The sequence below is a fragment of the Alexandromys fortis genome, unplaced genomic scaffold (assembly GCF_014885135.2).
Source record: "Alexandromys fortis isolate MF-2015 unplaced genomic scaffold, M_Fortis_MF-2015_v1.1 scaffold_151, whole genome shotgun sequence".
Taxonomy (NCBI): domain Eukaryota; kingdom Metazoa; phylum Chordata; class Mammalia; order Rodentia; family Cricetidae; genus Alexandromys; species Alexandromys fortis.
This window is the reverse complement of record NW_026068043.1, coordinates 469,353-492,341: the sequence shown is the minus strand read 5'-3', so window position 1 is coordinate 492,341 and position 22,989 is coordinate 469,353. Positions and strand designations below refer to the sequence as shown.

The 22,989-nt window shown below is 52.1% G+C and overlaps 1 protein-coding gene across 4 annotated transcripts in view; it reads right to left on the bottom strand.

Moving 5' to 3' along the window:
- Positions 1–22,566, bottom strand: part of Clip2 (CAP-Gly domain containing linker protein 2) — a 58,973-nt gene extending 36,407 nt beyond the window's left edge. For 2 of the 4 annotated variants that reach the window (XR_007595983.1, XM_050166128.1), the window contains exons 1-2: positions 22,190–22,566; positions 7,589–7,779 (exon numbers count right to left, since the gene is read on the bottom strand). Coding sequence is in view for 3 of the 4 variants with exons in the window: in XM_050166128.1 (XP_050022085.1) it covers positions 7,589–7,712 (124 nt within the window). In the remaining variant the exon portion in view is untranslated. The remainder of the gene's footprint in view (positions 1–7,588; positions 7,780–22,189) is intronic. The other 2 variants (XM_050166126.1, XM_050166127.1) reach the window with 2 other exon arrangements.
- Positions 22,567–22,989: the final 423 nt, after the last annotated feature.

The window sequence follows — 22,989 nt, the reverse complement described above, 5'->3', positions numbered from 1 at the left end:
CAGCCTCAGAAGGTGGAGGATGAAACAGCCGTATTGATGAGCTTGGCATTTGATTGAGAGACCCTGCCTCAGGGCATAAGGTGAACGAGAGATGAAGAGGAATCCTACAGTAGCCCCAGGCCTGCAAGGCCTACCCAAACAAACAGATGCAGCCCGACATACACGTGCACACTGGTTACCAGAACCTATAAACTCTGGGGTGACCTCGGCTTTTGCCTTGATGGCCTTGGATGGAAGAAAGGTATCCTACTCTAGGTCCTGGGCCTCCTACGAGGCAGTCACCTCTCTAAATGTTCCACAAGACACAGTTCTAGCAGCACAGGATGCTACAAAGTGGGACAATTTAATTAACTTCTACGCTAAAAAACAAAACAAAAACCCACCTTACAGGGGCTGGAGAGATGGCTCAGAGGTTAAGAGCACTGGCTGCTCTTCCAGAGGACCTGGGTTCAATTCCCAGCAACCACATGGTGGCTCACAACTTTCTGTAATGGGATCTGGTGACCTCTTCTGGCCTGCAGGCATACATGCAGGCAGAACACTGAGTAAATAATAAAAAATAAAGAAGGAAGAAGGAAGAGGGAGGAGGAGGAGGACAAGGAAGAGAAGATGAAGGAGGAGGAGGAGGAGGAGGAGGAGGAGGAGGAGGAGGAGGAGGAGGAGAAGGAGGAGAAGAAGAAGAAGAAGAAGAAGAAGAAGAAGAAGAAGAAGAAGAAGAAGAAGAAGAAGAAGAAGAAGAAGAAGAAGAAGAAGAAGGCGGCCTTAGGGGTACTTTCCTGTGGACCGCTGGGAGCTTTTATCATGTTCATGAGCACCCTGACCACACAGGAGGGGCTAGAATAAGGTGAGCCTACTGACGCCTCAGCGAACCTGCCATCTTTGGCAGCAAGAAATGCTAAAGCAGGTAAAGTGTGTCACCCTGCCACGGAAACAGCAGTTTCTTGGTGTCACCTAAGGAGGCCTGCCTGCCCACCTGTGCCAACTCGCAACAGCAGCTGCCAAAAGCCCCTCACTTAGCCTCTCTCCCACTCCTCCAGCTCCACGGTGCTGTTTTTAGTCTGCACAGGTCTACCGGCTGGGCTACTGGACTTCAGCTCCGGCAGCTGGATACACACAAATCCCTCTGGTCAGGCTGTCCATCCTTAGGGGGTTCCCTCCCCCACCAAAGGAACATACATACATGGCCTGAAGCCCCAAGTGGCTTTCTGTTCCTAGCCCCTCCCTCTCCCCAGGGGCTCTCAGAGGCGCAGGCCATGAAGGAAGGAATGACGAACAGCCAGAACGATGAACCTCTCCAGAATGGCATCTCCCTTCAATCAGCCTTCAGACAGTTCCCACCCACAGGGCGCTCAAGGAAGGCTGGGTCTGTCCCTCCCATAGCAAAAGAGCCCTCTGCAGTTCGAACACCCCCACCCTGTGGCACCTAGCCAGCAAAGCTGCCTCTGTATCCTGCATTTCCCGAAGGCATCCTCCATCCGCTTACTCCGGGTCCAGGAGTGTTCAGCAGCCTTCCAGAGTCAAATGCCACTCGTGAGCCCTCTCTGTCCCCCCAACTCAGGGCCTGGAGACAGCTGGGGAGCCCGGGCTGGGATGGGGAGGGGATGAGACGAGCTTCTTACCCTGAAAAGAGCAGAGCCAGCTCCCCATGGAGAAGCTTCAGGCACTGGCCATAGGGTCCAGTGGGCAGGCGGGCCGGCAGGCAGGCGCTGGCCTTGGTCCCCGCCTCCCAGATCGATAGTGGACAAAACGTCAGGAGTGTTAGGAGGCAGCCCTGCCCCCTGCCACACAGCTCCGGAAAAGCTCATCTTGGCTTCCCCATCCTGACACCATTAAAAAGTTTAGGATGTGGTCAGGGGAGGGAGTGGAGAAGCCGGCCTTGAAGGAATGCTCTTGACCTTGGCTGATTGAAAGTGAACAACAGGGCCTGATCCACAGTGATCCAAACATCTCAGACTAGGCACTCAAGTGATGGGCACGGAGTGGAGGAGCAAGACTATACCTTAGGAGGGTGAAGCAGGAGGATTGCCACAGATCTAGGCCGGCCTGGATTACATAGGGAAACCATCTCAAAAACAGGAGGGTCAGTGAGAAGGCCAGGGTTTAGGGAGAGGCACTTGCCACCAAGTTTGATAACCCGAGTTCAATCCCTGGGACCCACATGGTGGAAGGAAAGCACCAACTCCTAAAAGTAGGCATCTGACGTTCACGTGCCTGCTGTGGCATGTGCACTCACACATTATACATGTGTAAAATAAGTAATAGGAAAATATATCTAAAATAAATGAACCTACATCTGAGGGGCTGGGGTGTGGCTCAGTGGTAGAGCCCCTGCCTAGAATCCCCCAGTGAGGGGCTGGGGTGTGGCTCAGTGGTAGAGCCCCTGCCTAGAATCCCCTAGTGAAAGGCTGGGGTGTGGCTCAATGGTAGAGCCCCTGCCTAGAATCCCCCAGTGAGGGGCTGTTGTGGCTCAGTGGTAGAGCCCCTGCCTAGAATCCCCCAGTGAGGGGCTGGGGTGTGGCTCAGTGGTAGAGCCCCTGCCTAGAATCCCCCAGTGAGGGGTTGGGGTGTGGCTCAGTGGTAGAGCCCCTGCCTAGAATCCCCTAGTGAAAGGCTGGGGTGTGGCTTAGTGGTAGAACCCCTGTCTAGAATCCCCCAGTGAGGGGCTGGGGTGTGGCTCAGTGGTAGGATGAACTATTACTGGGTCATTCAAATGTGACAAGATGAATGCTGTAACAAGGTGAGTGACAAGTACAACCAGGGAAGTCCTTCAAGGCCTGCCAGAATAATAGAGACACAATGGTTGCCTGTGGCCCATATTTCTCTGCTTGGTAACCCCAGGTCCTAGCACATCTTCCAAGGGCCAGAAGGGACTTCTTAGCCATTGCATTAGAAGGAGACACCAAAGACTGGGGAGATGGCTCAGTGGTAAAGCATTTGATATCGATACACATGCATGAGGACCTGAGTTCAAAGCCCCAGGACCCATGTAAAACTGGGCATGGTCATGTACCTCTGTACTCTGATAGCCTGGACAGCACCATAGGTGATGGAGACAGGAAAACCCTTGGAAGCTCATAGGCCAGTTAACCTGATGTAAACACGTAGATGATAAGAGATCCTGTCTCCCGTGAGTTCTAGGCCAGCTAGGACTGACTACACAGTAAGAACCATATCTCCAAGAGAGAGAGGAGACTCTCAATATAGAAGCTACATGAACACCTGAGCAGTCCTCTGATCTCTGCATTGTGCTGTGCACACCTGGATTGCCATTGTCACAGGTACATGAACGCACACACGCGCACGCACGAGACTCCAGAGAACCTTCAGAACCAACAGAACCTTCCTTCCCAGTGCAGAGTGGAGGCCACACCAAGCAGGCACCTGCCTGTTCACTGCTCAGGACAGATGCTAACATCTCCCTGGCAGACAAGTCCTAGAGCATCTTCCAGAGATGCTCCATCCTATCCGTGTTCCTCCACCTAGCTCCACCTTTGGAACCACCTCGGTTTGCATCCCAGGGAGATATCCGCCAATCTAGTCTCCTCCCTGGGCCCCTGCTGCATCCTGTGTCAGGCTTCTGGGTACCAATACAGACCTCCTCTGCTACACATGGCATCCATCCAGGTCATTTCCCCAGCCAGACCCTCTCTGCCCAACGCTGACATCATGCCTTGGGAGGGAGCCACAGCCTTGCTTCCCAAGGCAGGCGCCAGTTCACACATGGCTCTCTCAAACCGTCCTGGGTGTCCCTCACGGAGTCCCAGTCCCCTCAATGCTTTGTGTTACTGACTGATAAATCTGTTTTGAGAGAGGGTCTCCAATGTCCGGAGCTAGCCTCAAGGATAACCTTTAACTCTTAATCCCCTTTTCCCCACAGGCTGGGATGACAGATGTTCATTATATCTTGTTTACGTAGTGCTGAGGACAGAATCCAGAGCCTTGTGCATGCTGGGTAAATATCCTGCCAACTAAGATACATTTCCAGATTTTGAGACAGGGTCTCTCATATTTAGCCCAGGCTAGCCCTCATCCCACAATTCTTCTGCTTCGGCCTGAGTGCTGGGATTACACATATGTACCACCATGCCTGGTACCTCCATCGCTTCAGAGGGCAGAGAGCCAGTCCCATGGGTGGCTGGGAACCTAAAGAGCCCAGAAATGGGGAGTGTTTTCCCTAACACTTGTTACCAAGGCTCTTGGCACTGACAACCCAAAGCATAAAGGTAGAGCCTTTGCCTAAAATGACCCAGTGAGAGCCTTGGGGTATGGCTCAATAGTAGAGTACCTGCCTCGAAACGCCCCCACCCCTGGGAGGGGCTAGAGATGTGGCTCCGTGAAACGCTGGCTTGGCATGTGTGAGCTTCTGGATTAAATCCCAGACACTTGGAAAAAAAGAAGTTGGGGCCCCACTTGATGGGGGGGGCAATGAAGAAAGAACCCAGAAGAGACAATGGGCCTTTCTCCCTGAAGGTCATGTCCTGGCCTAGGGCCAGGCTGGCTGGTACACTTCCCCAGCCACTGGCTTCCACAGAGTTACCCCTGCTGGAGTAAGCTCAGCCCTCTGGGAGCCTGGGGCTAATCTTCTCTCTTTGTACTTAAACTATCTTAATATTTATTTTTATCTTATGTGTATAGGTGTTTTATCGCACGTAAGTATGTGCACCATGTATGCGTGTAAGTATGTGCACCGTGTATATGCAAGTGCCCGACCAGAAGGGGGCATCGGATCCTCTGACACTGGAGTTACAGATGGCTGTGAGCCAGCGTGTAAATGCTGGGAGCTGAGCCTGGGTCCTCTGCAAGAGCAGCAAGAACAAGTATTCTTAACCACTGGACCATCTCTCCAGCCCCTAGAATTCTCTTTGTTGCTACGTGAATGTATGTGTGTGTGTATGGTTGTGTGCAATACTGGGGTTGGGGTGTGTGCCATAGTTCTTGAAGACATCTGGCAGGGTCATTTCTCTCTTTATGTCATATGGGTCCAGGGATTGAGCTCACAAGCCCAGCAAAGCCGTTTGTCAACCTAACATTACTCAGCACACTCAAGCTCCTCCCACGAAAGGACAGCGGCCCTGTGGCCTCCCCATGACAGGCAGTAAGCTTGCATCCTTCGCCTCGATGACTGTACATTTGCTCTCTAGCCTGATCCTCCCGTCAACCCCCACAGTCTATGCTCACAGTGGAGCTAAGATACTTGGGGGTCCCCTAGGCCACACCCTGTACAGTTCTTCCCATGCTGGAAAGACACCTGAATCCCTGCCCTCCATCTGATACCCCCCAACCTCAGCCCTCCTCCTTTCCACAGATGTGTCTTTGTGTGTACACAGTCATGCTGTATGTGCCCATACATGGTGTGCATGCATGCAGAGGAAGCTGCAGTACTGAGTGTCGTAGTGACATGCCTATTTCTGTGATAAAATACCCTGACAGAAGGCAACGCAGGGAGAAAGTGTTAGCTCCTCAGTTCCAGGTCACGGTCCATCACAGAGGAGAAGTCATGGCAGGAACTTAGATGGCTGGTCACATCACATCCACAGTCAAGAGCAGAAAGAAATGAATGTCTGCATACTCAATGCTCAGCTGACTTTCTCTACTCTCACACAGTCCAGGGTCCCAAACCAGAGACCAGTGCTGCCCACTTTCAGGTTGGGTCTTCCCAGGTCGAATAACAATCAAAGAATCCAAACACACAGACAAGTTTACAGGCCAACACAATGTTGACAGTCTTCTGTGAGACTCTCTCTTGCCATGTAATTCTAGGTTGTGTCAAGTTAACAATTAAAACTGGCCACCATACTGGGTGCACGTCTTTAATCCCAGCACTCGGGAGGCAGAGGCAGGCGGATCTCCATTAGTTCAAGGCCAGCCTGGTCTACAGTGTGAGTTCCATCCAGAACAGCCAGAGAGAAACCCTGTCTTGAAAAACAAAACAAAAACAAAAAACAAGGAGAGAGACAGACAGACAGACAGACAGAGGAAGTGATTCTGCATGGGGCGGCTGGGATGGTTATACAGAAGCCCTGGGGCTCAAAGTTAATTTGGCTTGTGCAGAAATAAGACCCTTCTCGGGGCTGGAGAGACGACTTGGTTGGTGTTTACCACACAAACGTGAGGGCCGGAGTTTGGATCCCCAGCACCCATGTCAAACCCAGCAAGGACATGGCAGTTCAGCAAGAGGATCCCTGGGGCATGCTGGCCAGCCAGCCTAGCTGAATTGACCAGTTCTGGGTTCAGACAGACAGACAGACAGAGACCCTGTCCCAAAGAGTGAGGTGGGAAGTAATAAAGGAAGACTCCCGATGTGGTGGGTAGTTAATTTTTTGCAGGGGGGGGGGTGTTCCAAGACAAAGTTTTTCTATATAACCGTCCTGGCTGTCCTGGAACTCACTCTGTAGGCCAAGCTGGCCTCAAACTCATTTACCTCCCTAGTGCTGGGACTGAAACCGTGCATCACCACCACCCGGCTTTGTTTTTGTTGTTTTTTTTCAAGACAGGGTTTCTCTGTATAACAGTCCTGGCTGTCCTGGATAGAACTTGATCTGCAGACCAGGTCACAGAGATCCCCCTGCCTCTGCCTTCCAAGTGCTGGAATTAAAAGGTTCTAAAGGTTCTTCTGGAATGCCTCCCGTGAGTACAAGTGGATCTGCCATCTTGGAGGGGACACTGGACTGCATCGCACTTGTAGCAGGTTGTCGTCAAACCTTTGGGACAATCCAATGAGATGGGCAGAATCCTATGCTGCCGCGTGAAGTGTAACATGTAAGGGACTGTGTAGAGCTGTTTATAACTGGGTACTCATCAAAGACACAGAAAGACAAATCTCTAGCTGGGTGTGGTAGATCTTGCCCATAATCTCAGCGCTGGAGGACTTGGTAGGATAAACAGGAGTTTGAGGCCAGCTTGAGCTGTACAACTTGAGACCCTGTCTCTAAACCTAACCAAACTCTTCCCAATTCTAGTATACCCTCTATGATAGTGAGATCTGTCAATCTGAGAGAATCTGGAATCTCCAAGGAGACAGGCCTCTGGGCATACCCGTGGGGATGTCCGTGCTTCTGCTGACTGATTCAGGAAGACCCATTTTAACAGTGGGTGGGATTATCCCCTGAACAGGGAGTTCTGGCCCGCAGAAAACAGAGACAGAGATGGACAGCAACGTGCATACACCTCTGCTTCCTGATGATGGGTGAGATTCGCTGTTGGGGTTGAGGATGAGTTGGTAGGGCGCTTGCCTGTCATGCACGAAGCACCAGGTTCCATTCCCAGCACAGTACAAACTGGGCACACTGGTACACAGCGGTACCCTTAGCATCTAAGAGGCAGAGGCAAAGAATCGCTGAATGTCTGAGGCTAGCCTGGGCTACACAATGAGTTTCTAAGCCCTGCAAGTGATACAGCTCCCTCCGAGTTACCCACACTCCTGTAAGAAACCCCAATAAATTCACTGGTTAATCATGCCGGACTTTGGGGGGAATCCTTCGTTTGGTCTGCTGTTAATGTCCTATCTGCATGGGGTACACGTTTGCTCATGTCTCCCCAGGAAAAATCCCCATGCTGCAGCCCCCTTCCCACTCTCGGCCCCACCTACCTTCCTTGGAGCCACTGGCTGGTGCCACCACAGAGGATGAAGCTGACCCTATGGATGGTCTGCCCACGGGACTGGAGTGCTTGCCCCCTCGACCAGGGGGCTTCAGGCCACTGGGCTTCTGCATGGTGGGGCCACTAGGAGGGCAGACAAAGGCAGATGACGGTCACATCCTCCCTGCCATCCTTGGTCACCTGCGGACAGAACACAGGGGCAATGGAGTCATAATGTCCTCACTAGCATGTGGGAACTTGGCTGGTCCCAGTAGTCCTGAAACTGACTGAGCCCATCAGAGGCTGCCAGTATTTCCTCTCCGTTTTGTTTGAGATAGGGTATCCTGTAGCCCAGGCTGGTCTCCAACTCATTATACAGTGGAGGAAGACACTGAGCTCCGCCTCCATCTCCTGAGGGCGGGCTTACGGATGGGAACCACCACACCTGATTTACTCAGGCCTGGGGATGGACTCAGGGCTGGTGTGCCGCACTCTTCTCCTTTGGCTTGCTATTCCTGACACGGGGTCTCACTACATATCCCAGAGTGGATCTTCCGCTCCTAAGCCAGCCTCCGGAGTGGTGATTACCAGTGTACCTCACCAAGGTCCACGACACTGGGTCACTTGTAGATGGAGAAGTGATCTTTGTTTTGGGGCTGCCTAGCCGCGGCTGCTAGAAGTTGCAGAACTTATGAGCGACCGCAGGGGACAGCTAGATGGTGAACCGGGCCACCATGGAAGGCAGAGCAGAGTCTGCCCCTCCCTCTACTAGTCTCAACTGTTGGTCTGGCCTACACCTATCTGAAGGGCACTGCCACACACACCAGAAAGGATCTAAAAGAAAAAAAAAACCCGTCAGCTCGCTCCTTTAATCCCAGCACTTGGGATGCTGAGGCAGGAGGATTGCTGCAAGTTAGTTAGTTAGTTAGTTTGTTTTTCAAGACAGGGTTTCTCTGTAGCTTTGGAGCTTGTCCTGGGACTAGCTCTATAGATCAAGCTGGCCTCGAACTCACAGAGATCCTCCTGCCTTTGCCTCCCAAGTGCTGGAAATTAAAGGTGTGCACCACCACCGCTCAACTGCTACAAGTCTGGAGTCACCCTGAGATACATAGCAAGACCCTGTCTCAAAAAGGCCAAGAGAGGCTGGGAAGTGGTGGCACACACCTTTAATCCCAGCATTCAGGAGGCAGAGGCAGGTGGATCTCTGTGAGTTCGAGGACAGCCTGGTCTACAAGAGCTAGTTCCAGGACAGGACAGTCTCTAAAGCTACAGAGAAACCCTATCTCGGGGGGGGGGGGGGCAAGAAAGAAGAGGTGGTGGCAAAGAATGGGAGAAAAGGAAACACAAACACACACACACACACACACACAGTACAGGGAGCTCTTGGCAGAAATGCTTGGATATCTCAGAATGTCTCTCAGTCATGTGTTCAGCAGCCAGTGTTTGCTTTTGTGTGTGTGTGTGTGTGTATGTGTGTGTGTGTAATAGGCATTAGCCTATCTATAGTCATTCACATACTGAGTAGGTGCTCTACCACTGAGCCACACCCCAGCCCCTCACTGGGGGATTCTAGGCAGGGGCTCTACCACTGAGCACACCCCAGCCCCTCATTGAGGGACTCTAGGCAGGGGCTCTACCACTGAGCCACACCCCAGCCCCTCACTGGGGGACTCTAGGCAGGGGCTCTACCACTGAGCCACACCCCGGCGCCTAACAGGGGCACTCTAGGCAGGAGTTCTACCTAGGCAGCACTATGTGAAAAGGATTCGAAGGTGTGGCCTCGTGAGAGGAAGTGTCACTGTGGAGTGGGCTTTGAGGTTTCAAAAGCCCACTCCAGACCCAGTCTCTCTCTCTGTGTCTGTCTGTCTCTCTCTCTGTTTGTGGATGGGGGCATTGCTCCTTCTCTGGCACCACACCGGCACGCTGCCATGTTTCCTGTCATGATGATAATGGACGAAACCTCCGAAACTGTAAGCCAGCCCCCAGTTAAATGTTTTCTTTTACAGGGGTTGTCCTGGTCATGGTGACTCTTCACAGCAATAGAACAGTTACTAAGACAGAGATGCATGCATTTAACCCTAATGCTGGAAGGCAGAGATGGGTGAATTCCCTGACCAGCCAGCTTAGTCTTCTTGGTGACTCCAGGCTAGTGGAAAAGCCTGTCTGAAAAAAACAAAGAAACAACTTCCAGAGTTGACCCCTGACCTCCACACAAGGGTGCATATATGTGCACTGGGACCAGACACACACACACACACAGACACGAAGAAAAGAGAAGGGAGAAAGGAAGGAGAGACAGAGGGAAAGGGAGGGAGAGACAGAGGGGATTAGTAAAGAAGGGGAAGGAAGAAGGGAAGAAAGAGAAGAAAAGGAAAGAAGAGATGCTGGCGAGATGATTCAGAAGGTAAATGTGCTTGCTGCTAAGCCCAAGGACCTGAGTTCAATCCCCAGGTCCTACACAGTAAGAGAGACCAACTCTTGGAAATTGTCCTTCCCATGAGCAGGCAGCACACGCAGGCCTGCACGCAAAAATAAAGGGAAATAGGTTATTTTAGGAAGAACATCCTCATAGAGCCAGGAGCTAGAAAGAAAAACTCAATTTCATGGTTTTCATCACAGTGGAGTCACAGTGGCAGGGTCATGCTGAACTGGCCCCAGGGCTAGTCCTCCCCTACCTCCCAGCCCAGCGGCCCTACCCTAAAACAATATTTCCAAGACCCTGACCTCAAGGGACAGCGCCTGCTTGCTTCAACTAACAAAAGAGAGCCGGGAGCTGGCAGAAAGGAACCTAGCCGGCTTTCAGCCAGTTCCAGCTATCCCAGCCAGGGGACTGGAAGGGACCGGAAGGGGGACGGGGGAGGGGAGAGAGAGCAGGAAGAGGGGAGGAGGCAGAGGGCTGAGCTGGCCCTCTGTGACTCAGCCCTGCTCTGGGACAGAGAGCTGGTTGTGGGGTGGGGGGTGGGGACTTGGGAAAGCTGTGACATGGCCATGTGGCCTCTGGCCACAGCACAGTCATGGTGGAGGCCATGCAGAACTAGCGTGGCCTGAGGTCTAAATTCAGTCTCCCTCCAAGGTGACAGTACCAGGGTGGTCACCTATACGATGGGATGCAGGCAGCAGGCGTGGTCAGCACAGTGACTCCAGCACAAAAGAGGCGGAGGAGGAAGATCTGGAGTTCTGGGCAGGCAAATAGCCTAGCAGCTTTAGACAATTGCCCCCAAACCTGATGACCTGAGTTGGATCCCCAGGGCCCGCAGGGTGTAAGGGCAGAACTGGCAGATATACACACTAAAATGTAGTAAGATTAAAATTTAAAAAACAAAAACAAGTTGGGCTGGTAAGGTGTTTGCTCTAGCATCCGTGAAGCCCTGGGTTCAATCCCCTGCACTGCATAAACCAGGGGTGGTTATGCACACCTATAATCCCCAAATTTGGGAGGTGCAGCAGGAGGATCAGAAGTTTAGGGTTATCCTCAGCCACACTGTGAGTCTGAGGCCAGCCTGGGCTACAAAAACAGTTTAAAAATTGTAAGCCATCTTGGTGGTGCACATTTTAATCCCAGCATTCGGAAGGAAGGGGCAGGCGGATCTCTATGAGTTTGAGGCTAGCCTGGCCTATGGAGTAACAGTGTAGCCAGGGCTACACAGAAAAACCTTGCCTCAAAAAGGAAGGAAGGAAGGAAGGAAGGAAGGAAGGAAGGAAGGAAGGAAGGAAGGAAGGAAGGAAGGAAGGAAGGAAGGAAGGAAGGAAAGAAGGAAAGAAGGAAGAAAAAGAAAAGAAAAACTGGGGTCTAAGTATGGCTGCCTTGTGGGGGTGAGGATGCCTGAGTTGGGAAGATGTAACCCCAGGAGTATCCCAGATACTTGACACAGCTCAGAAGTCCCATGTCCCAGCTCTCCCTGGCTCTGTGCACAGGAGCACTGTCTGGGAACTCAGGTCCAACAAGAGCAACAGGCCCCTCTGTCCTGCCCTCAACTGCCATTTCTCGGAAGAAACCGGAGCTCTGTTTCAGGGTTTCCATTTCAGCGGCCTGGGGGTGACTGGCCGCAGTTTCAGCAAGGGACAAGGCCCAGGATGTCAACCCAGTGAATTGGTGGAGCCCCAAAGACAGGAACAGTGCCAAGCGGGGCAATGGAAAGCCCAAATCCTCAGAGATAATGTGGCCCCGGGGCAGGGTGGAGGGCACCAGGATATAGGCGCCCTGGCCCAGAATCCCAGGAAAGCCCCTGGCCCTGGATCCTTCACTGGGTGCTTCTGCCAGGAGACAGTCCCTGGATAAGGGTACTACACTACTGAGGCTCATGTATATCCAGCCTCCTCTCTTTCAGTTTTTAATTTTTTTACGGGGAGGCGGGGACGGGGATGGCTGTTCATGCCTGTTCCATGTGACAAAGGGTGACAACAGGAACGGGTGTTCATTTCTCTTCTTCCACAAGAAGGTTCTGAGGGGGGGGGGGGCTGGAGAGATGGCTCAGTGGTTAAGAGCATTGCCTGCTCTTCCAAAGGTCCTGAGTTCAATTCCCAGCAACCACACGGTGGCTCACAACCATCTGTAAAGAGGTCTGGCGCCCTCTTCTGGCCTGCAGGCATACAGACAGAATATTGTATACATAATAAATAAATAAATATTAAAAAAAAAAAAGAAGGTTCTGGGGACTGAACTCAGGCCATTGGGGCTTGTCAGCAAGCCCCTTTACCTGCTGAGCTAGCTTGAAGCCCCTTGTTTTTGGTATCTGATATATAGCCTAGGCTGGTCCCAAACTCTCCATCTTCCTGCCTCTTTCTCCCCAGTGCTAAGATTACCGGGCCTGGATACCATTCTGATTGCATATGGCTGAGGGTGAGAGAACACAGGCAGCTTGCTATGGGTCACTGAGAGGTCACCTGAGTCCATGACCTCCCAGTCCAAGACAAACCAAAGGCAAGGCTGGGACGGACTCTCCCTGTGAGTCTTGCCAACTTCCAAGCCTCAAACCAGCTGGGCCTCAGGCCTGGGAGAACCAGAGAGATGTAGTCCATCTGCCTGGCCCCTGACCTCACCCTCCTTCCTCTCCCCACCCCCCCCCACCCGGATTACCGGCCCAATACTTGCAAGGCTGTGTTAACCACTGGAAGCCCATGGCAGAGATGTGCAAAGGTTAGGGGTGAGGCCCCTGGTTATGTCTTGGTCCCCTTGAGAGTGCCGAGAAGGCAGAGCATCATGCAGAGAGAGAGAAATGGCCGCAGAGACCAGCGTGAGCCTCTGGGAGACAACATTAAAGCACCACCAGCTAGACACCAGGGAGACTTGGAGACTTGACTTCAGGGAGGGAAGTGGCTGGACCTGGGAAAACCGAGCAGGGAAGAAAGACCAACAGCAGCCAGCCCATAGTCAACTGCCAACATTGTTGGTTATTTTGTTTGTCTGTTTATTTGGTTGGTTTTTGTTTGTTTGTCCCTTCATGAAGCCCTGGCTTGTCCTTAACCCATGTGGGTCAGGTTGGCCTCGAACTCACAAAGTCTGCCTGCTTCTGCCACCCCAGTGCTGGGATAAAAGACAGACCACTACACCTGGACCAACTTTGTTAGTTGTTTGTTTGTTTGTTGTTTTTTGAGAGAGTATCTCATGTAACCAGGTCTGGCTTCAAACTCACCATCTGAACTCCTGAGCCTCCTGCCTCCATCTCCTGAGTGACAGGATTACAGGTATGAGACACCATGTGGATTTTTGTATGTAAGGTTATAGTCAGTATAAAGTTAACGTGTGTGTGTGTGTGTGTGTGTGTGTGTGTGTGTGTGTGTGTGTGTGTGTGTTTGGAAACAAGGCCCTGTTATGTAGACCAGCTTCGCTTAGAACTGTGGATTCTGTCTCAGACCTGGAGGGCTAGAGCGACTGGAATATACTAAAGCACACAGTCAAATGTTTGGTTTGTTTGTTTGTTTTTTAAACTACCTGGCAGGCCAATGTGATGGTTTAGATGGTAAAGGCACTTGCTGTGCAAACCTGGTGACCTGAGTTCAAGTCCCAGAAGTCATGCAAAGATGGAAAGAGAGAACCAACTCCGAAGAGCTGTTCTCTGAGCTCCAAAGATGCCGCATGATACACACACACACACCATGCAAGATCACACACACAAACACACACACCATGCATGATACAGACACACACCATGTATTACACACATGCATGATCTCACACAATGCATGATCACACACACACCACGCATGATCACACATACAAACACACATCATGCAGAATCACACATACATTCCATGCATGATCTCACACATACACACACCATGCATGAACACACACACACATACAAACCATGCATGATCACACACACACCACGCATGATCACACATACAAACACACATCATGCAGAATCACACATACATTCCATGCATGATCTCACACATACACACACCATGCATGAACACACACACACATACAAACCATGCATGATCACACACACACAAGCACACACCGTGCATGAACACACATACACACCATACATGCACACACACACCATGCGTGATACACATACACAGTAATAATAATTTGGTTGTTCAAACTATGCTGGAGAGCTGCCTCAGCAGTAAAGCACTTGCTGTTTTTATAGAGGACTTGAGTTCAGCTCCCAGAACCCACACTTGGCAACCTCACAATGACCTGCATCTCCAGCTCTAGGGGATCTGATGGTCTCTTCTGGCCTCCAAGATCACCAATACACACACACACACACACACACACACACAGGCACACTCTACATAAGAGAGAGGCCAGCTAAGATTACATAGACTCTGTCAAAAAAAAAAGAAAGAAAAACCAAAGAAAGAAAATAACAACTTTTAAAAACTGTATTAGATTTATTCATTTTATTTCACATGAGTCTTATCCGTGTGTATGTATGTCTGGTGCCCACAGAGGTAAGAAGAGGGGGTTAGATCCTAAAGGAATGGTTGGTTGTGAACCACCAAGTTGGTGCTGGGAACCGAACTTGGGTCCTCAGCAAGAGCAGCCAGTGCTCCAACAGCTAATCTAACTCTTTTTTTTTTTTAAAGTTTTTTTGAATCAGGGTTTCTCTGTGTAACTTCAGAGTCTGTCCTGGAATTCTCTTTGTAGACCAGGCTGGCCTCAGACTCACAGAGATTCACCAATCTCTGCCTCTCAAGTGCTGGGATTAAAGGTGTGCACTACCACCGCCCGGCTGCTAATCTAACTCTTTAGCCTCAATAAATGTAATAATATTTTTTTAAAAAAAAAAGGCGGCAAGCCAGGTGTGGTGGCGCACACCTTTAATCCCAGCATTCAAAAGGCAGAGGCAGGTGGATCTCTGTGAGTTCGAGGCCAGCCTGGCCTACAAATCAAGTTCCAGGGCAACTAGAACTGTTACACAAAGAAACCCTGTCTTGGAAAAAAAAATAAAAACAGATGAATAAATAAATAAAATAATAAGGTGAGGTTAGAGAGATGGCTCAGTGGTTGAAAGCACTGGCTGTTCTTCCAGAGATCCTGAGTTCAATTCCCAGCAACCACATGGTGGCTCATAGCCACCTATAATAGGATCTGATGCTCTCTTCTGATATGCAGACACACACACACACACACACAAAATTAAAAATTAAAAAAAAAAGGTGGAGAGATACCTAATCTGATCTCCATAGGCACATACATATTCACACATCTGCACAAACATGTACACATCTCACACTTCACACACACACACACACACACACGCACACACCTATTCTTCTACATCTGTCTAACTGGGATTAGAAGTGAGAACAGGATGACTAAATCACAGGTACTTCCTTGGATTCTAGTTTAGGTACTTTGGTACCATCAGACCGCACTAGCTGCAAATGAGCGACCCCTGTCCTATGATCTATACCATGTGAGTCTCTCCCAAGGCTCTGACTCCCTGAGGGCAGGACGCAGCAGGCAGGGTCATAGTCTGGCACAATGTGGTACTGTACAGAACGAGTCTCTTCTCCACAGTAACCCTTCATGTCAAAGGACACCCCAGCATCCTTTCCTATTCTGGGAAATCCTGAACAGGCAAGAGACGGGAAGTAAGAAGAGACAGGAAGAAGAGTTCTGGCCCTGGAGCAGCATGAGAGAATTCAGCCCGACGAGGGGAGGGCAAGGAGGGATGACTGAGGGCGCAGCGAGGAGAAAGAAGTCAAGAGTACCACCCACACATTTGATACTAAAGCCCGTGATACTAAAGGGGTGGGGAGAAAAGAATGGAAGAGAGACGGGACACAGTGCAGTGACTCCCGAGATAAGCTCTGTCGCCACCAGCGAGACATCCCAATCAGCATTATCTACGGTTGCTTCCAAAAAGGCAGTCTCACCGTGGCTACCAATGCAGGCTGGACGCCAAGCACCCACCATACAACGTGTACCGTCTTACTCATGCCCAGGTTTCCTGCGAAGTGGTACTCGGTGCCCGGAATGCCCTCTCCCACTTCTCACCGAGAGCAGAAGGGTGGGGAGAGCTTTTGCAAAGTTTATTCGCTGGGTGCATCTCAGGACCTAGGACAGCGCCAGGCACGCAGCTCAAAATTGGTAGCTTAATGGCTCCATTAAAGAGCCCTGGGGGGTGGGGATGAGTCCTAGATTCATGTACACAAAGTCCTGGTCCATCCCCAGGACCACATAGGCTTGGCCTTGCACATAGATAAGTGCCTGCAATTGACAGGGGGGTCAGGAGTGCAAGGTCATCCTCCACTATGTAGAGAGGTCGAGACCAACCTGGGTGAAGCGGAGCCTTGCTTGTTTTTAAAGGATCTGAGACTGGAGAGGTTGCTCAGTGGTTAAGAGCACCAGCTGCTCTTCCAGAAGACCTGGTTTCAATTCTCAGCATCCACATGGCACCTCACAACTGTTAACTCCAGTTTCTGGGAATCTGACGCCCTCCTCTGGCCTCCACGAGTACTTCATGAATCTGGTGCACAGACGGGACGCAGACAAAACATCCATACACATAAAAAAAAAATTTAAACAATCCTCATCTGGGCTGGAGGCATGTTTCAGTGGCAGAGCACCTACCTAAAATCCCCCAGAGAGAAGCTAGGGGCATGAAACAGTGGTGGGTGCCTACCTAGAACCCTCTAGTGGGGCGCAAGTAATGTGGGTCAGCTGCCAAGCACCTGCCCGAGCCTGCAATGCTCTAGGGTGGAGACCAGGGCAAGCCAGGACTGACAGCACACGGCCCTGTATTTACAGCCTGCTAATCATTCCTCCCGGCCTCTGCTGCCTCCCGCTCGGAAAGACAACCGTTCATTAAGCTTTCTCAGCAGTCCTGAAGGCATCACTTACAGTTCGGGTCTCCCTCCAAGAGCAGGCAGATGGGGCCAACAGAGGCTCTGGGGCCTCAGAAAACACAGGCGGCCGCAACTGGACCCACCTTCGGTATCCAGAGCCAGGGAGGAGACAGTGTACCCCCCTCCTGGGTCAGGGCTGAGAAGGTTTACCTAGGTCACACTCTTCAGTTTCTCCGAAGTCACAGTATCAGGTGACACAACCACGAACTGTCTACCACACTGCTCCCCCATCGTTACCACTAGCTCCGAGGCACAGCCATGCCCCAGTCCTCCAGACACAGACACACACATGCGCACACACCCATGCACGCACACACACTTCATGCACTGAAACCTTGTCTGACAGACTATACCAGCTGTTCCCAGCCCCCGTCTAGCACCAGTTGAGCATATGGGGGTAGCCCTCTCAATCGGTCTCTCTGGCAACCCAGGACTAAAGGGGGTACCACCAGGAGGGGCCTATGAACAGGAGCTGAAGCCAGCGTTTGGAATAGCCACACTGGGCCAGGCCACATAGGCAAGGAAAAGATAAAACAGAGGCAAGATCAAAAGTAGAGAAAATGAAACCACCATCCAGAAAAAAAAAAAAAAAAACAGTAGGGGCCAGGCGACAGGCCAGCTTCCCAGGCTAGCTGTCCCAGAACACCCCCCCCACACACACACACACCTTGGCAATTCTTCAGTGAATAAGTCTCATTTCTCTTACTCTGAAATCTCCTTTTGGGGGCCTGCAGGACGGTGAGATTGGTTCGTAAGGGAAAGAACTGGCTACCAAGCCGAATGAACTCAGTTCAATCCCTGGTACCCACACAGCAGAAAGAGAAACAACTCCCCAAAGTTGGTCCCTGACCTCCACAGGCACAGCACCAGCACGTGGGAGTGCGCACAGGCACACACATGCATGCAAGCACACACACACACACACAAATAAATACAAAATTAATAAGCAGATGTTAACTGAAGCCTCACTTTACTTAACTGAATGAAGCTCTGATTCCTGGGGCAAAACTTTCTCAAAGAAGCCAGACACAGTGGGGCTATGGAGATGGTTCCCTCGGCAAATGACCTGCCACACAAACACGAGGACCTGAGTTCAGATCCCCAGCACCCGTGTCAAAAAGCAGCCCGTGCCTGGAACTGCAGCACTAGAGAGGTAGCCAGGAGGACCGTGGGGCTGGAGAGTTAGCCAGCCTCATTGAGTCAGCGAGGCCCAGGTTAAGCGAGATACCCTGTCTCAGAAAATAATGTGAAGGGCCAGCAAGACGGCGCAGGGGGCAAAGGGGTTTGCCACCAAGTCCACCAACCTGACTTTAATCCCTGGGCGGCAGAATGAGAGAAGAGCTCCGGGCAAGCTGTCCTCTGACCTCCATAAGTAGCCATGCATACACACCCACGCACAACCACAGAAACACAAAATAAATAAAGCATGAAATGGGCAGTGATTGAGGAAGACAGTTAACCTTTAGTCTCTACACACGCATGTCCACCCAGATGCACACACAGACACACACGTATACACACACAAATGCACGTGCACACACAGACACACACACACTTATGCACAAATGCCAACCATGGTGTTACATATCTGTAACCCCAGTACTTGGAAAGGACAATCAGGCTAGCCTCTACTATGCAGCAAATTTGAGGCCAACTTGTACTACATGAGATCCTGTCTCAAAACAACAAAGACTCCTAACCACGGGGCATCCAAGGGGGCCGGGCCTCTTCCAATTCTGTGTCCCTTCCGTGACAGCTGGGATCAACGAACCATGCCCATACTTATAGCTTATAAAGAGAATTGAGGTGACCTTAGTGGAGGCATTTAAAATCTGGATCTGGTCAGCTGACGATCAGCAGAGAGAGAGAGAGAGAGAGAGAGAGAGAGAGAGAGAGAGAGAGAGAGAGAGCGAGCGCTAGAGAGAGAGAGAGAGAGAGAGACCGAGCGCTAGCTAGTCAGACAGACAGAGACACGGGGGAGCCAGTCTCACGGAAGGCAATTGTACAGGCTCCAAAAGCCAGATAGTGTTTAGACTTTGTACTGACAAAGGGTGTGGAGGTATCGGCACAACTGTAATCACGCTTTAGAGACACAGACCTGGGAGTAGGGTAAAATGACTTTGCGGAAGATGGTGTGTCCTGTAGGCACACAGTAAGTGCTTAACCAGTGCACGGACAAAGCACACAGTGGTGCATACCTGTCATCCCAGAACTCCAGAAGTGGAGGCAGGAAGGTTAGCCTTGGCTACATAGTGACTTTGAGGCCAGTCTGAGCTACATGGAACCTTGCCTTGAAACAAACAAACAAACCCAGAGCCGGTGCTGTGGCTCACTTGGTGAAGTGCTGAACCAGGATGTACGAAGCCCAAGTCTATCCCCAACACCATATAAACCTGGAGGAGGGTGGTACAGCTGTCACCCCAGCTGCTGGGAAATGCAGGCAGGAGGAGCAGAGAAAAGTTCAAGGCTGGGGCTATATAAGTCTAAGGCAAGTCTGGGATACGTGAGATTTCATCTCCTGTAAGCAAAGCAGGGGCTAAAGACACAGCTTAGGGATCTGAAGTTGTTATTGCTGCTTCAGAGGGCCCAGGTTCATTCCCAGCATCCACATCAGGCAGCTCACAACAATCTGTAACTCCATCTCCAGGGGATCCCATCCCCTCTCCCGGCTTCCATGTTGTACCTGCACACACATGGCATACGGTCCCATAGATACACATGAATAAAGATAAACGTAAATCTTCAAAATAATGCAAAAACCAACAACTGAATGTATGTTCATATAAAAGGCAGAACCACTGACCATGGTAGCACATGCCTTTAGTCCCAGCAGTCAGCAAGCAGAGGCAGGCAGATATCTGTACATTCAAGGCCACCTTGAGCTACCTAAGCAAGTTCCAAGCCAGCCTGGGCTACACAGTAGAGACCCTGCCTCAAAAGGGAGTGGGAGTGTAGGACCAAATCTTCCTGGCTCAGAGTAAACACTTAATATGTGTTTTTAAAAACCTGTATGAAGGCCTAAATTCTGCTACAGGGCGGCACAGTTGTCTCTCTGGAGAAAGTTGTGCAGCTGCAGGACCAGAGAGGGGCTGGAAATCACACGGGTTTGTTTCCAGGTGAAGACAGGGAAGACTTAGGGCTAAGAGGATTTTTATAATGCATTGCCATCAGTGAAGGAAAGCAGGAAGTCGGAAGAAGGGAGGCAGAAAGAACAGGCCCTGGGGCGGGTCTAAAAGGCTAAGCTCTGTGAAGGTAAAGAGCTGGCCAGAGTAGGGGAGAAGTCTCCTCCTGCCCCAGGCTGAGGGCCGTTTCCTGTAGCAAAACTCTTCAACTGGGACTGTAGTTCAATGGTGGCACTCTTGTCAAGAATCCGCCCCAGGGGCGTGGCTCAGTGGTAGAGCCCCTGCCTAGAATCCCCCAGTGAGGGGCTGGAGTGTGGCTCAGTGGTAGAGCACCTGCCTAGAATCCCCCAGTGAGGGGCTGGGGTGTGGCTCAGTATTTAAAGCACCTGCCTAGAATCCCCCAGCAAGAGGATAGGGGCATGGCCCAGGCAGAGAATGCATGAGGTCCTAGGTTCAATTCCCCATGCCACCAAATATACATATAAGTAAAATCACAAAAGCTCTGTCCTAGGAGATATAATTCTCTCAAAAGTCCTAAAAGGCGAATACCCTCAGTATACCCATTTTACTGATGGGGAAATGGAGACAGAGAGGTATATGATCTTGTCCAGAACCACACAGCTATGCAAGTAGCAGAGCGAGGATTTGGACTCACGATATCAAGCTCCAGCCCAGCTACCCAAGCACACAGCAGCCCCTGCTCCTCAGGATGTGTTTTCCTGAGGAAATTTGGGGATTGGGGCACTGCTGAGATCCATGTGTCCTGTGTTAAGTGGGCACCTACTGTATGAAGGAAGAGAACTAGCAAACTAGCCTTGAGCTTCACGCCCCACTAACCTAAATCTTTCTCTGCGCATCTAAGCCAGAATGCCTCCTATCCGGAAGCTCTTGCGGGAACCATCCATCTCCTATGCAAAAAGCACCCTTGGGCAGGGCACTGGGCTCAACCACCCTTCAGGGTCTGCCCCACCCTTCAGCTGTGCCACGTCTGTGTTCCAGCTTCTCCACAGACGGGGCATCAGGCTGGGCTGGACTGTGCAGAGCGGTTCCGGTTCTGTGTACCTGCCAGCCCCTGGTGGTGCCAATCCAGGTGACAGCAGCCTTATGAATGAAGGGCTCATTGTTTACATTACAACTGATGGAGAGGAGGCCTCTGGCTCACAGGGAGCTAGGGTAGCCCCACGTGGTGCTCTCTACCTCCTCAGAGCAAAGCCCCAGGCCAGCCCCACCCCCACCATCCTCTGTCTGGGCACCTTTCAAGATTAAGGCCAACTCCTCTCTAGTTCTACCCCCCCACTCCCCCACCCCCGCCATTTGTAGTCCAGAAGACAGGAGTGGAATCTCAGAGACTGGACGCATTCCTGTGTTGTGACTCCTCTACCCCTAAGGTGTTCCTCTGCAGCGACCTTTCCTGGCTTGGGCCAGGCTGTAGAGGAGGCACGCGTGGCAAAGCCCAGTGTGCCCGGGACAAACACACACAGGCCCCGCCTGGAGTCCACGCGGGCTGGCTCTGGAGGCTCAGCCCTGCATCCTGCGTCGCCACTGCCCCTCCCTGGGGGGAGGGAAAAAATCTGCTGCCTCACCAGCCACCAGCGCCAGCTTGGGGGTGCACCCCTGTGGAAAGCCAACCTGCCTGGGCCTCCCACTTACCCTACCCTCCTATTCCAAGCCAGACTCTCCAATCAAGTTTTGCTAAGGGCACGAATCAGGCGACCCCAGGTGGTGGGGCGGGGGCCTCCGTGTCTCATCCCAGATGCCAGGTCTGGGGATGAGGACTGATGGCCGCGCCCACCAGGCTGTGCCCCCCCCCACCCCGAGTCTGAGAGCTTCCAAGAGCTCTACAGCTCGTCCAGCTGTCTGAACTTGCTCTTGGAAAGAGGACCCCAACAAATAAGCCCGAGCCCCAGTCTGTGGATGCGCGCACCATCCGGGAGTGCAATCCAGGGGCGTCCTCCAACCCCAGCAGCGCGCCCTCCGGGTTGAGGAAGTTGGGGTTCGTACCGCCCACGCCCACCAACGGCGGCGACCCTGCCCGCTGTCCCTGCCCACGCAACGACAATGCCTCGGTGATAGTTCCCCCCTTTTCTTCCCAGGCTAGGGTGTCGCCGCCCCCCGCGACTCTGCGTCCTTTGTTGCCCGCGCGCCCCCATCGCGCGCGTCCCCAGAGCTGCGCCTACCTTGGAGCTCCAGCAGCGACAAGGACCCTACACCCCTTGGCCTCCTCTCGGTCCGACCGTCCTGGAAACGAGGATGCTGCGCCCTTCCCCGCACGCCGCTATCCTAAGCCGGTCTCCGCGCTCCGAGTCCGGGCCTCGCACACGATCTACGACCAGAAGACAGAGGGAGGGGCGGATCCAGTAAGCCGGGCTTCTGCCTGCGCTCCCGAGGCGGAGCCGAGTCGAGCCGAGCCGAGCCAGAAGGAGCCGAGTCGAGGGGAGCCAAGCCGGGAAGAGCCGAGCTCCGTGGAGCCCTGCCAAGGCGAGCCGAGCTCAGCCGAAAGGAGCCGAGCGCCAGGAGAGCTCAGCGGCCGGAGAGCGAACAAAAGGGGCCGGCGCAGCGGCCGGCGCAGGAAGGTGGGGCCCGGAGCAACGGGGGAGGGAGGGGGACGCGGGTAACCGGAGGGGAGGGGTGGTGTTGGGGGCGGAGCCCGAATTCGTGGTCTCACGGTTCTCCGACATTAGTGACGCTCAGAAACTTGGGAGCGGGAGGGCAAGAAGTCTTTGGAACCTCATCTTCCCCACGCTGTCCACCTACAGCTGACTTGGACCTTGGAAATAGAGTTCATCCACCCCGCGCTTCAGCTCTAGGCACATATGTGTGTCCCATTTTCTGTTTCAGCCATGCGTGGTTTATGTGAATGTTCCATATTAGGAAGCTTGAGATTGCAAGGGGGCGGGGCGGCGATCTGGAAGGCTTCACGGAAGAGTTGAGTTGGGGACTGTGTTGAAAGAGGCCAGGAGGGGGTGGGAGGAATAAT